This window comes from Ornithodoros turicata, chromosome 3 (assembly GCF_037126465.1).
Source record: "Ornithodoros turicata isolate Travis chromosome 3, ASM3712646v1, whole genome shotgun sequence".
In the NCBI taxonomy this organism is placed as follows: domain Eukaryota; kingdom Metazoa; phylum Arthropoda; class Arachnida; order Ixodida; family Argasidae; genus Ornithodoros; species Ornithodoros turicata.
Window position 1 is genome coordinate 90322074 of NC_088203.1, and position 15202 is coordinate 90337275.

General features: G+C 48.2%; 1 protein-coding gene across 3 annotated transcripts in view; it reads left to right on the forward strand.

Annotated features, from left to right (window-relative positions):
* LOC135388801 (B-cell receptor CD22-like) overlaps nt 1–15202 on the forward strand; it is a 442796-nt gene that overhangs the window by 139916 nt on the left and 287678 nt on the right. Inside the window, exon 1 of one of the 3 annotated variants that reach the window (XM_064618609.1) lies at nt 11743–11899. The exons of the other annotated variants lie outside the window; for them this stretch is intronic. Coding sequence (XP_064474679.1) covers nt 11866–11899 — 34 coding nt within the window. The 5' untranslated portion in view covers nt 11743–11865. Of the gene's footprint in view, nt 1–11742; nt 11900–15202 lie in introns of those variants that run through there. 3 annotated transcript variants of the gene reach the window in all.

Genomic DNA, 15202 nt, shown 5'->3' on the forward strand with positions numbered 1-15202 from the left:
TGCCACACTGTCCTCTCTCCATCTGTCTACGTCTGTACACCGCTCATAGCCGTAGTGGCTTCGCGGCGCTGACACGGAATAAAAATATAATAATAACAAACATGGTCAAGGCTATAATTACCAAACAGTCGATAGCACCAGAAGGAGTGACGGTATGCTTGCATTTGGTTGGCAAAAGGCATATCCGGTGTGCGGCAAACCCTGCATACAAGGACGGAACTAAGGAAGACAAAAGAAAAAAAAAAGGAAAGAGAAACGAGCTGCAGCAGTGGAACGAAGGGGGGGGGGGAAGGGGAGAGAAAAGTATCAACGAGAAACACCGCTTTTTCGTGCCGTTCGCTTTCTTCTTTTGACAGCATAGCGCTCGCGACCGCGCTTGCCGCGGAGGTGCCAAGTGGGCGCACCTCTTCCAACACACGTTTCTTTGTTCTTAATCACTGCGGCATAACATCAAGTACTAAGCGGGTTAGCGACTTATGGCGTATTCATGGTGCATTGCTGGAGAAAAGTTTACGGAACACGCTCCAGCGCATTCCTTCCTCAAAGTGATACGCTAGCAGTGAATGGAACAGTATGGACTTACAGACATGTGCCTATGTAACCCAGTCACCTGTTTGCAAGTCCGTACGGTGCTATTCGCTGCTGGCGCGCCTTTGAGGAAGGAATGTGCCGGAGCGTGTTCCGTAAATTTTGTCCAGCACTGTACACTGTGGATACAGTAGCGTAGCCAGAAAAAAATATTTCGGAAGGTGTTCTACGGGAACCTTACATGGAGGAGAAGATTTCACCCTCGTTTTCCCGCTCCTAATGCATTGACGAATGTATCATATCGGGGGAAGGGGTGTTTGAACACCCCCCCCCCCCCAAACCCCCATCTGCCTACTGCACTAGGTACGGCTACAAATTATTGGATACGGAGGTTAGTTATACACCAATTGATGTTTCACCAACTTGCGTGGCGTAGTGGTTAGGATGATCGCCTTCCACGCCAAGACTGGAAGATGAGGCGGGTTCGATCCCCGGCTGTGCTGTCTGAGGTTTTCCCTCGGTTTTCTGACAGACTTTCCGGACGAATGTCGGCACAGTCCCCCATAACGTCGGCCCGAGACACATACTTGTCCCGCACTCCTTCCTGCTGTCCTCTCTCCATCTGTCCACGTCTGTATGCCCCTCATAGCCACAGTTGCTTCGCGACGCTAAGACGAAATTAAAAGAAATATATGTTTAACGCGTACACGCGGATGCCACTGCCTATAACGTGAATTACTCGTCCTGCATAGAAAAGCTTTTCTTGAGTGTTTCCGCGGTGACTCGTGTAATTATCACAACGCCAAAGTTTTTAGGAAATCAGATTAAAAATTCACCGACAGACACATGCATGATGAGGCCCGTGCAAAAAATGACACGAGAGCAGTCTGATGTGACAGACTGTTACACGTTAGACAGTTAGACGAACATGTTAGACTGACAGACCAGAATATATCCTGAATCTGGTGTCCTGAGATCATTGTGATGTGACATCAGAGCATCCCGAGCATCCCGATCGAAAGGAGATATCAAGATATTTGATGTAACAGAACAAAAGCTGTTCTCGGAGCACGCTGGTGTCAACAAGGAGCGCGATTCATTACACGTTCCTCGAGAACGGACTTGTAGCGTCGGCAATGGGATCCTCCGATCACCGAGTGCGGATCCAGGGGATCCAGTTTATACATTGGATTTCCCTCTCTACCCTCGCCCACTACACGCTTCGACCCCCCCCCCCCCCCCATCAATTGAGGGTCTAGGTTCACCCATGAGTGTAATCGCTCGGGCGCAGCCACCCGTTGGTCAGGAACAGTGCTAGTGGACCCATTTCTGCTCCCTAACTATAGCGGACCGGCTCCGTTTGTTATCAACCCCGTGCAGTCACATGGGATAACAGAGCGGCGAAACGGGCCGATGGAGGGAACGACCACCAGCGAAAGAAGTGAGACAAGCGCTGTACACTGTGTTGCGCACGTACGGCTCTTCTCGGTGCGTGTATAGTCGTATTGAGTAGTGATATCGGTATCACAGTTTTGCAAGGCCCAATCCCGAAGCTTCGGATAGTAAACGTTGCCATTCGAAACAACGGTTGATGTGTGACAAAACAATCCTGCTGCCTTTGGCGGCAATTCTGTCACTTCGTGTTTGCGGACATGCATCGAAATATATCGGTTGCAATGTGAAGCAGAACTAAGCGCGCAGTTCACGAGATCAGCGCCGGACAGTACTGCCTTCGGCGTGACTTTTCGCTGAAGTGAAAAAATAATAAGAACAGCGGTCGTTTTAGACTTGAATGTAAACGTAACTGACGGTGTACTAGTAAACAACGTGAAATTAGCCGGGCAGGCTACACCTTTTAACTGAGTTGCTTGATTTAGTGTAGTAGTGCCTGGTTTTGAAATTTTACGTCACCGATCGGCAGTCGACGAAGACTAAAAGGTGCAAATAATTCTGTTATGTTCTTGGCTTTTTGACGAAAGAACTTCAGAGTCACGCCCATCCGATGCTGCACTGGGTAAACGCGGGTTGGCGCGGTATAATTGAATCTGACATGAACACAAGAACGGTGGCAGTGTTTTTCGAGAAGTACTAATGTCTTGTCTGCTGGTATTACTTGTGTCTAGCCAAATTATCATTTGTAAGGTTGAGAATCATAGAAGGCAAATTTCGGGGTGAAGGAGAAGTTGGGATCCGGCTACATTCGCGAGGCTTTTTCGCGAATACGTCTCGCGTGGGAACTGTAACGACAGTTACAAAAAACTGCGGACAGCGCTGCTCGTCGCCGGAGCCTCTGCCTTCGAAGCAACTGCGCATTCACCCCTGTATACACGTCAACCCCGAATTGGACGGAGGCTCTAATCTTACTTCTTGCTGTGCTTCCCGTTCGGCTTTGTCTTCGGACGATCTGCAATGCTCTGCATTGCTCACAGGCAGAACCGTTCTATTTTTAAAGTATGTTGTTGCATTTAATATCCAGACGTAGACATTCTGATCTGGTGCCTGATCACTGATAATGCTTGCACTTCACTGCTAAATGTGTGAAACTGTAGCCTGTATCATAGTCTATACACTAGATGACAATAACCTTACACTTTCGTTTGCAAACGAGATACATGCGTTCAGCATGACGATCCGGCGCAGACTTGAGTCTTCGTTTTGACTTCCAAACTTACGCGCGTTTTGTCGTCGCCTTCCAGCCTTCCAAGGGGCGGGGCATCAAACGCTGCTGTACAGCGTACAGCCTAACCCTTTACCTTGTATTCTCCGAGTGACAGTTTTCTAGTCGCTGAGATTTCCAGGCTGAGATTTGCCAGATTTTCCACTTACCATGGTGCCGGCTTTAAAGACGTGTATTCGCGTCAGAAGCCTGAGGCGAGAGATATCGGTCATTAGGACGACGCAACAACAACAACAATACAGATGAATGAATGATGATGATGATGTGGGATGTTTCCCTGCGTTGAGTGCAGGACCCTACCCCATTCCAAAACGGTTCACACGAAAGGATGTCGAGGGAAGGAAATCCCTACAGTTCTTGAAGGAGGCCAGTGGCCCTCAGAAAGGAAATAAAAGCGCCAAGTGCACGGCGCTGATGTGCAGGGTCACTCCATGGGCCGAGAACTTTGCAGGTGTTGAATGGCCTCTGATCCAGCATTTCAAGTTGACATTTAAAGGCCCGTCGCTCGCATAATTTGCTGGCTACAGTCTTCTATAATGTGTCGGATTGTTGCCGGGAAACCACAAGTTGTACACAGCGCCGTGTTGCTGTGGCCCAGCCTCTACCGGAGTGCAGGAGTGAGTGCAACGCTAATCGTAAACGACGCACGAGAGACGTAAAGAGGCGAGGGAACCCTCCTGGCATTTCAAATAATAGAGTTGGGTCAACAGCATACAGAAGCGACCACCGGGTGATGTCATGACACCATTCCTGATGGGGACCAAGGCGACGTCAACGCGGACAAGAGGGAGCGTCTATCCCCGTTCGAAAGTATGATGGAGACTGCTGAGCGGCTAAGGTGGGGCGCAGCAGCTGCCCGATCCGTTACCTCATTGCCTGTTATTCCAATATGACTAGGGACCCATTGGAAGGTCAGCCGGTGGCCTCTGTCTTCTAAAACCTTGAGCGTCGTCGAGATATTCACTACCACCGGAGCCAAGGAGCCACGGATGCCCATGTTGTCTACGCACTGCAGCGCTGCCCGCGAATCTGTGTAAACCACCCAGAGGCGGGGGTGGTGATCCAAAATAGATTTGAGGAATAACAGGATGGCATAGAACTCCGCAGAGGTGGCCGAGGTGCGGTGTGATAGGCGGAACCCACGTGAAATTGACTCCTGTGGAATTACAAATGCAGCAGATGAGCCGCCAGTAATGAAAGAACCGTCCGTATATACGGCGGTTTGGCTTCCGTATGCAGCGTCCATCCACTCCAGAGTAGCCTGCTTGAGGACTGGAGCAGGGATTTTGCTCTTCGGCCCCTTGACCCCCGGAATGTGAGTCGAGATGGATGGTTTCGGCAGTGTCCATGGTGCTACTGAAGAAGCGGTTGCGGCAACACTGAAGGCAGGTATATGGCCCGTTACTTCTTGCGCACACAGCGCGATTTTGCTGTGGTTCCGTTTACGAAGCTTCTGTATCAGCGGGTGACGGCGATGGTGAGCGCGCAATCGCAAATAGTGGCGGAAAGTTTCTCTCTTATGGACGCCAATTGGGAGTTCCCTAGCTTCGGCTACCACCATCCTCGTCTCAGCGCAACGCGGAACGCCAAGACAGGTCCGCAAGCTGCGCGCCAAGACACAACGGAGCTTGTTTTCGGACGTGCGTGATAGTCCGTGCAACGCACGAAGGCTGTATACTACTGAGCCACGAACAAGCGCTTTGTGGAGTGCAAGAGGGTCCCGCTCAGTACATCCCCAGCGCAAGCCGGCAAAGTGATGTATCACATTTCCCCAACGTTGTGCCTTTGAAATGAGATAATCAATGTGTCTTGCCCACGACAGGTTGCGGTCCAACAGAACACCGAGGAACCTGTGGTGCCTGACCTGCCTCAAGGGGGGTCCCCCGGTGTGTAATTGGAACCAGCGCATCTCTTTCCGGCTAAACGGAAGGGTAGCGCTTTTCTCAGTGGAGGTGTCCATCCCTGCTTTCAGGAAGTAGGCATATATGGCATCAAGTGAGCTCTGCAGCCGACGCTGAATTGCAGGGCGGGACTTGCCAACGCAGCAACGTTGATTCGCAAGTGCTCCTGAATCTCGTCGTGCAACAGTTAGAAATTCCGATCGCAAACGTTCCAGATATTTTTCCTCACCTTACCTCACCTCAACTTCCACTGTCGAAAAATTTTCCTCATCTCACCTCACTTCAACGTCCTTGTCGAAAAATTTTCCTCACCTCACCTCAACCTCTCGACAAATTTTCCTCACCTCACGTCAATCTTCCTTTTGGGAATTTTTCCTCATCTCACCTCAATGTGCACGTGGTGAGGGTGAGGGCACCCCCATCTGCCCTCGTGAGGACGCCCACCTCTGATTACGAGTGTCAGGTGGGACCCCTTTCCGTCTCCAAACAGCGTGAAGCGACGCGGCTACACTGACGCCTCAAAAGTGCGTTAAGGAAATGCTATTGCATGTTCCACTTTAGCAATCATCATCATCAAATAAAGTTGTTGTTTGACGAGCGGTCTGCCTCCCTAGTCTGGCGGCAGGTTGCCACGGCGGAGAAGGGAGTGGCAGAATGGGGGAAGGGGAGGTTAATTAACTTATTTGGTGGTAAGCACCACGGACTTATAGCCGTCGTTGAGGGTCAATGACCTTGAAAACAATTCAAAAGAGCTTGTTGGACGAGCATTCCGACGGTGGAGCGATCGCAGAGCTCTTGAAGCGCGCAATAAAAGATCGAAATCAGTTGCCTGCTGAGCAGCGGCCGTCAGATGAATGCCAGCCGGGGCTGACGCATCAGGGAACGGAGCCGAGGGAAAAACAGAAAACCACGTTCCGTGAAATGGAAAAAATGTACGGCGTACTTATCGCAGCTTCTCGCACTGATCTTACCCAGTGGATCGTTAGGCACGGCCAGATAGGACAGGACAAGCTTCGGTAAGTCGACAGAATCCGTGGTTCTCGAATTCAAACGAGCGCGGCTAATAATCGTGTATTTAAATGAGCAAAATGCAAATATGGTCCACGCCTTGAGGGCTGCGGGAGGCACAAAGAGGAAGACTGCCAGATGTATAAAAGATGGTGGACTTCCTCCCACTCTATCGACGTCTAACCATGAGAGAGACGATACGAAGGCAGAAAAAATAGGCGATGTCAAGTTGCCGGTGGTGAGTAAATCAAAGAGTGATATTAAACGGTAGGAACAACTTATTTATTTACACATGGTAAACAAGACGTTCGTGCACGAGACTGCACCTGAAGAAGTGCAGTCTCGTGCACGAAAGTCTTGTTTACCATGTGTAAATAAATAAGTTGTTCCTACCGTTTAATATCACTCCATGAGAGAGACGAGAAGTTTCAAAAGGAAACGGCGGAGAACTCCGACGGTCCGTCAGGACGTGCATACCGAAGTTTTGATCTACATGGCTGCAAATCCACACGCAAGTGTACGTGAAGTACTAAGATGCCGATGACAAAATCGTCGGATCTTTAAGAAAGGTAAATTACATTCGTACCACTTTCAGCTCCATCAAACGTTGGAACGTAGAGACCAGCACAGGAGACCCGACTTCGCCAACTGGATTCAGATAATATCTGACGACGGTCCGGAGTTTCTTATAAACATGCTGTGGACGGACGAAACCAACTTTTCCAGGAGTACAGGGTTCGCCACACTTAACCGGAACGCGCGAGTGCGTTGCGTGCGTGTACGTTAGCGCCGCGGGGCGGGAAGGCGCTGTAATCGAGACACTCGATCATTCCACACGCGCACCTCCTTCCGGCACTTTTGGATGTGTTGTTTTTGCAGCTGAGTGCCTCACCTATTCCCATGATATACGGCAGAAGCGTGCGACAGAATGCGTACAGGTTTGGTGCAAAGAAGAGTTCGGGAACCAGGAAGATACGGTGCCGTTATAAAAATAATAAAAAAAGTCACCATGACCAAGCTCAGTTGGATGTATCTAAAGCCTGGTCTGCACTGTTTCGTTTCAATACATCCGTCCGTCCGTCAGCGTGTCTGTGTGAGGGATGCATGGGTTTCCAATTCATGTCCGCACTTTTGCGACGAAACGGCTTACAGCTGACTACGTGAAGTGAAGTAAAAAGAAATAAGAGAGCGTGGCGGCAGGGTTACCGGGGCAACGACCAGCCATTCTTGCGTTCTAAACCCTGCGTTCGTCCAAAAATTGAACTCTGCGAACCTATGCGTCCTTTCGAAGGGGCTTGCGTCGGTTCACAGACGGACGCAATGCTGACAGACGCATTGAAACGCAATAGTGCGGGCCAGGCTTAAGATTCAATTTGTTGCGCGCGTGACGACGCGCAATGTATGCAGCATGCATAATTCTATAGGTAGCACGAGCACAATGGGACCGACGGTGGAACCTGTCACGGCCCCAAGAGGCCACTCGTGTCCTCCGGTTGACTGTCTCTAACCCAGCGTCGCGGGTTCCCGGCGCTTGCGCCGGCGTACACGCACGACACGCGCTCGCGCATTACCCTCAAGTATGGCGAACCCTGTACCCAAGTGAACTTCTATAATGCGGAATTCACTGGAGCGGAACGGACCAGCGTTGGGTGGCGGAGTCTCGACACCAGTACGTGTGGTCTTTCAACGTGTGGTGCGGGATTTTTGACAGCTGCATCGTTGGCCCCGTATTTTTCGATGGGACACCTGCGCAATGTTACGTAAGCGACACTCTGGAAGTTACGCCAGATGAGTTCTGCAGCGATATTCCACGAACGTAGTTTCAGCACAATGTTACACCACCTCACAGCAGGAACTTGGCACGAGGTTGGCCCGACGGTACATTCGAAGACCAATCGATCGGACTACATAAGCCGATCCCGTGGCCTACACCATAGTTCGCCCGACATGAGATCCCTCGACTTTTTCCTATGGGGATACATGAAGGATCACGCGTATAGTACTGGAGCCACCGCGCAGGACGCCGTAAAAGCTGAAACTTTTGAGGTTTGTTCGGAAATTCTCGCAAGTATGGCCAGACATGCTACCGCAAACCCATTAACGAGGTGTCACGCTGCATTGCATGCTGCTCGCGTAGGTCGTGAGGAAAATGGAGCCACGAGGGACACTGTATCGGAAACAAGGGTCGTTCACGCTATGTGCGCAGTTGCGCAGCTGCGAATGCCAAATTAGAGAGTTTTAGGGAACCGTTTATGTCGTGGCTTGCTTCGAACCGTATCAACCCAACACCTCCTATATCGCTGAAGGCCTGCGCCCCACGTGACATAGCGTCACACAGGAAGGCCTGCTGTGGATGCTGCTATGACGTCAATGAAAGAGCGAACAAGAGAAAAGCTCCAAGCAGCTCGCAAAGCTCACGCAGTCCTCCATGAGCAGGGCAGTGCGCAGGCCTTCTACTATCTAGGAGGTGTTGATCAACCTGAACCAATCAGTGGATAAGATTCTGAGTCACACACAACTGTGATTGGCTCCGATAGGCACGATAACCTTACGAACGGTGTGCGAAAACTGCCTAACGGTACAGGAGTGGTTTTGACTGCCGTCGCCCCGTTTTCCTGAGTTTTCTTTTTTTCTTTAAGACATAAGCGCCTTTTTTTTCTCCTAGATCTCTTGTCAATCCCCTTCCCAGTCAACTGTTTCCGATCAGGGAATAAAATAATTGTTTTCTTTATTTCTCTAGGATAGTTTATCACGATGAAAATTAGCACTCAGCCTTCGTTCTCTGATGCGTCAGCCGCGTCCGGTGTTCTTCTGAAGGCTGCTGCTGAACAGACAACGAATTTCATTCTTTCTTTTGTTGTGCGCTTATGAGAGGCTAAGAGATCCGCGACCCCTACGCGCTCGAGAAGAGTCAGGAGGATGGCACGTGGTACTTTTTCGTATTTCGCGCGCTTTGTTTTTCCTTCACGCCTTTCTTTTTGCAGGGAAAAAAGTAAGCGCGGGCCGTACGTTGCTGGAAACACCTGGGACAGGTCAGGTGTTTCTCAGCACGCTCTGCAACTTTGCAATGTACACCTCGCCCCTTAAATTAATAAGGAAAAAGTTAGCAAATTGATTAGCTGGGCAAAAAAGAAAGATAAGTGCGAGTACGATTCAAGGCTCTGAATAGCCCTCAAAATTTTTAATTTGCGTAATGCGCTCCATCTATATTTCTAAAGTTTCATACATTTTAGTTGGGACGGCCTGTATAATCTGACCATATTGGAGACAAATTTGTTTGCTAGAAACGTCTGTGTAACGCTCGAATGCTAGCGCTTGCCTGGAGAGTTACAGCAGAGCGGGATTATTACAGCGGCGTGGAACGAGTATGATATGAAAATTTAGGCGCAGCAGAACGCGCAGTTTCCAATATATTACCACGGAACCCGCGTATTTTTGGCGCGGAAAGCCAGGACGCTTGGTAATGAGGGAATGTGGCGTTGATCGTATCAACTCGAAGAAACTGTTAGTCAAGGGAATTCTAGTCTACTACAGCAAAGGACGCAACAAGATCCTATACGGAATCACACAATTTTGATGGACAAGTTCGAGCTCGTGCTCATTTTTAACTTGGAATTTAATTAACAATTTCAGTTCTCCATACTGAAAAAACGATTGATTCACCGTGTCCGTCCTTTGTCTACTCTTTTTTTTTTTTTTTTGTCGGATCACTTTAATATATGTTCACCCTGTCCTACTCATTTCACTGTTCTTCCAAGAATTCGGTACGCTTTAAATAGCGCAGCGGGTGCCGTACTGACCTGCGGAGGTATTCCCGCAGAAAGGGAGGAAAGCGATCAGAAAGGGAAACGGTGGGAGAAGAGGAGGGTGAGAGACAGAGAGAGAGAGAGAGTGTGTGTGCGCTCGCTTAAGGTAATGCGATAAAATAGTTATTACTTGTCTTTTGCTGAACTCGTGTTGGAAATTGCACTGTAAAGAGGAAACAACGCTACACCTAATAGAAGAGTAAAAATACGGATTGGATCGTCACTCACTTTGAAAGACTCATCGACGCAGGCGCACCTTCCTTGCAGGCGGAAAACTCATGGTGGTCGTACGTTCTAGTCATACTCCTAACTGGCTTAACACAACCACTGGTACTGTCCCCTCGAAACACAAGAATGTAGTGAAGAACTGAAGGGAAAAAAATCGAGTTGAGTTGATAAGAAAATAAAAAAATGGAGAAATAGGCACTCATTACGAGTGCTGGCTACTCCAGATCACCTAGGAAAACATAAATGGCTATCTACAATAAAACGAATGAGTGACAAAGACTCTCAGTCAGTCACTCACACACGCTGTCCACACACGTTGTCCACACACACTGTGTCCCCACCAACTTGGAGTCTGGGCAAAGTCGCACAAACGTCTGCATGGAACCATTGAACCGGTGTTTCGAGAAGGTAGCCAAGAGGACAAACACCAGTTGAACGACAGGTGTGTGTAAAGAAGATGCCATGGGGATATTCTACCCTGTGACGACAGTCCGCTTTCCTTTTCTCCGGGCGGTCGGCAGCCGAATGGACCATCGAACGACTGCAGATTGTCTTTGCGCAGTTCGGACGACCGAAAGAAGTTATAACGCACAACGGTCCCCCGTTCTTGTGCGACGAGTCTCGAAAATTCAACCAGGAAAATGGCGTCGTGCACACGACTACAGTGCGTTATAATGCTGCTTCGAACGGACATTTTGAACCTGCCGTCCAGAATTCAAAGAGAGCTCTGTTGAAGGAGGTTGTTCAGGACAAACGTGGGGACGGAAGAAGGAGAATGCAACTTAAGCTTCCAAACTTTTTGTTCCAGTACCGCGCAACACCTCATACCATGACGAAGAAGACGCCAGCAGAATTTTTCCTTGTACGGTTGGCAAGGGCAAGGTCTTGCTTTACTGAAGCTTGGTTTTTCACACACTCGTCGGGAGAAACAGAATCGAATGATGTGTTGCTCTGATAAGCGAAAATCCTGGCCGAATATTGAGAAGTTGGAGATGTGGTTTTGGGTCGAGAACGTGAGGGGCGAAGAGGTGAGCTGGTCACCAGAAAAAATGATGAAGAGTCAAGTTAAGTGATGTGACTTTCTTGGTTCACGTATCTGGGAAAATGCATTTTGTACATTGTGTCCACTTGAGGCCAAACAGTGGCACAGTTGTAGGTTCCGAGGACAGTCATGACTTACATGAGCTAGAATGCCGATATGTCATGAGAGTGCTGCACTTCTAATAGTGAATCTTTTGATGTACAATGGACAATGCTGAGTACGAGACATATACCAGTCATTCCAATCGGGAAGTTATTCGTGTAGATGTCATTGTCGTTGTTGTTGTTGTGTTCTAGCGGTGTTTGATTTCGAAAAAGAATATATTTCTTCGTGCGTTTCCTTGTGTAGTTCGGATGCTGGACTTTCAAATGGCGCAGGAGAAGTGTTGTGTCTCGTCAGACTGTTTTTCTGCCAGCGGTATCGCCTTGTGATAACTGTATGGGGGGCGTGACTCCTTTGTACTCAAGTTGACGCACGAAATGAAGAGTGCTTTTGGGTTCTCGTACGGACGCTGTGCAGTCGAGGGAACCTCTCGGGCACATCTAACAGACGTGGTTCGCAGTGCGGCTCCAAGCTCGAAAGCTCAATCGTTCGTGATGCGCGGATTGCGAACGTGCACAATTCTTCAGTTTCGCCAACTAACGTTACGATGTTTTTGCTGGTTGTGGTGCCGTAATGGCGTCATCGTGCGCCACCGGAAGTTCGTCCGGTAAGCAGGCAACGTGTTACGTGCGGTAGTATGGCTATACTTCATCTACACACACCCTGTAGAGAGTGTTCACAGAAAGAGGTCAAAGTTTTAACACACCCGGCATATTTTTCCTCCATCGCTGGCAGTAGATGCCTGCATCCTTGCAAGAAGGAAAGTCAACTGCAATGAAATGCTCAAATAGTGAACTGTTATGTGATTGTGTGTTATTGTCCAGCGCTGCGCTTGCCGGTATATGGAAGCACGTCGCTCGGAGAGACCGTGCGAAAGGTCCCGCTGGACTCGAACATGGGACTCTCGTACTGTTGACGTCGAATTTGATGATCCTAGTAGCTAAGCCATGGAAGCTAGTAAAAAAAAAAAGAAAAGAAAAAAGCGATTGACAGGAGTGGAAGGGTACTGACTAGCTGGTGCATAACTGCGAAGAGGACAATAACCGAGACAGGGAAGAAAGACACGACACACAATTCAATTTCACAGTTCAATTTCTCCTCTTTTTTCCCCTTGTAAACAAACAAACACAACACACACACACACACACAATTTCCCACAATTTCGTGTGTGTCTCTCCCGTGTCTCGGGTGCCGTCCTTTTCGCAGAAAAAAAGTGGTGGTCAATGAAAAAATGGCTAAGAAGCAAGCGAGCTGGTGAAGATGATGCATAATGTAAAATCCCCGAGACTAGGGAATACGAAAGGACAGACACAACAGACACAACACGAAGTCTCAATATCTTTGAGACTTCGTGTTGTGTCTGTCCCTTCGTGTTCCCTATAGTCTCGGGGTTTTTACATTATGCAAAGTGGTGGTGGTGTTATGGTAATATTAATTTCAATCAGCACTTCCTCCTCTTCGTTTTTCCTAGTTCCGGAGAGAAGCTCCTGTTGGGGGGGGGGATCTATTTATTTTGACGCGAAACGTCAGCTAGAAGCAGGCGTCAGCAGCGGCTTACTGTTCTTCGTTAAATAAATCCCTCTAGTGCGCATTCCTGTGGTAGTTAAGAATAAGGCTATGTGGGGTCAGAGGTCTTCCGCCGTCCCACGCACGATGTCACAGGCTGCTGAGGAGACCGGTATCAGGCGTAGGTAGTGGAGCTTCTATGTGTTCTGCCCCTATCTCACACATTATGGATCCAAATGTCCCCGTCAGCCAATTGTGTACGGGATCTTCTCTATGTATGAATGTGTTTTATTCCGACTCAGACCCGTATATTGCACTTATGCAATGTACAACATGTCGCTGTGAACGGGCCGGAATCCCAGCACCGACTGTGTTGTGTGTGGGCTTTCTTTTGGGTTTCCTCGGATGGTGTCAGGCAAATGTCTGCAGTTCTCTATGAAGACGACCCAAGGGCCCTATATTCCCAGCAAACGACGTGCTCTACGGACAGTGTTAAGAGAGAAGCGTCGGTAGGAAGGTTGCATTATACCCGTGAGCGACACTTGTCACTTTTAATGCGTTAGCATTAGGAGTGTCAAAATGGAAAAGATGTGTGTGTGTGTGTGTTTGATGGTGAAGCCTCACCATGGCAGAGGTATAAGTGGACGTGTAAAGGGGAAAAAAGAGAGTAAATGCAAATGGAGGTAAATGATTTGTAGTAGTTGAAGGTAACTAAGAGTAAGAGCTAACGGTAATTAAAGGTAATTAGAGGTAATTGAAGAAATAAAGTTGAGTTTAATGTTAATGAATGTAAGATATATGTAATTAAGAGCAAGATCAAATGAAATTTATGATTACCGAAGGTAGCCGCAGGCTATCGGAGGTAATTACGTTTCATTAGACTCAATTAGAGGCAATTTGAGAGTAATTAAAGCAAGTAAACGTAATTAAAGGGAGCTAAATGATATTCAAGAAAGTAATTGAGACTAATTAAAGGTTAATTAGATGGACTTACATATTGTACTTGAAGGTGTCGAAGCGCAAGTAAAGTATGGATCGGAGATGGACAACCGGAAGTCAGGTTTAGACAGGAAGTGGATATCCGGCCATAGGTCGAGTATGGACCTCAAAAGGCGTTTCATGCTAACGCGTTTCTTTCGCATTTACCGCTAATTCAACAATGAAATTTGCTATTTTTATTGCCATTTCTAACGACCTCGCGTGTACGTTGTAGAGTGTCATTTAGTCTCGCTCCACCCATCCAAGTGCTTCACGTCATGGTCGCTTATAAGCTGATATTTAACAGACGTGTACAAAATACTGCGCAAAAGTATTTAAAATAGAGTACAAAATACTCAAAACTGAAAATAATTTGAGTAGGGTACTCAATACTGTAATAAATATTCGAGGTACTCTTTAAACTACTTTAGTATTAGCAGTTTGTGAAACGCGTTGTAAGAAAATGGAGAAGAAGAGGATTGGAGATTACGAGCACCATCTGGGCGCGTGTGCTGTTTCGTTTTCCTGGACCGCGCAGTTCAGTTTTCAGTTTCCATTAAACGTTGTCTTCGTACAGGTCGTAGAATCATCCTTTTCCCACACTAAATTTTTTGGTGCCGAAGCCGTGCGTTTTGTGCGATTTTTTTTTGTGCGTATTCTGAAGGTGGCCGTACAAATGAAAGTAATAAACTTCATTTTCCATACTTGGGCATATTGGGATCCGTTCCATACTTGGGAACCGTTTTCTGACGTAGGGGTCGGGCTATTGACAAGCAAGGCCAAGCGTGGGACCCTATTGCACATGAGGATAAATGACAGATGTGCGAATTCCCTCAAAAAAAAAAAAAAAGAAAAAAGAAAGAAAAGTCCCCGTAAGCTGAAAATGAGGATATTGCGGGGAAGTGTGCCGGACACGGCATGACGAGGAAGGAAAGTATTTTGAGCACTGAGAAGCAAATACCGAAAAAAGTAGTTTACATACTTCAAAAATGCTTGTCGCAAAAAGCATTGAGTAGAGCACTAAAATAAATACCGGAAAAACTATTGAAAGTACTGTATTTTGAGTACGTACTCAGGATAAGTGCAAGTCCGGCTGATAAGAAGAGATGACTTCCAATCAGCGGAGGAGGGGCGAGGCATTTGAGCTGTGACGGGGGAGGGAGTTTATTGGCAGAAAGGTCAGCCAGGCAGCATGCCGGCTTGCTACCCCCCCCCCCCCCCTAAAAAAGTAAAAAAGAAAAGCCGGCTCACAGGCAGACCAGGAGGCACAAATCACGCAGAAAGCGAAGCAATGCCTTTGTGACAGTAAACTGGCTAATTTGCTGCACTGGGCCAAGGAGGGTTCTGGGGGAACGCCCCTGTACCCAAGCTCTGAGAGTCGCTGCCAGAGCACGGCATGGATGATGAAGGTGACGCCGACAGTGGA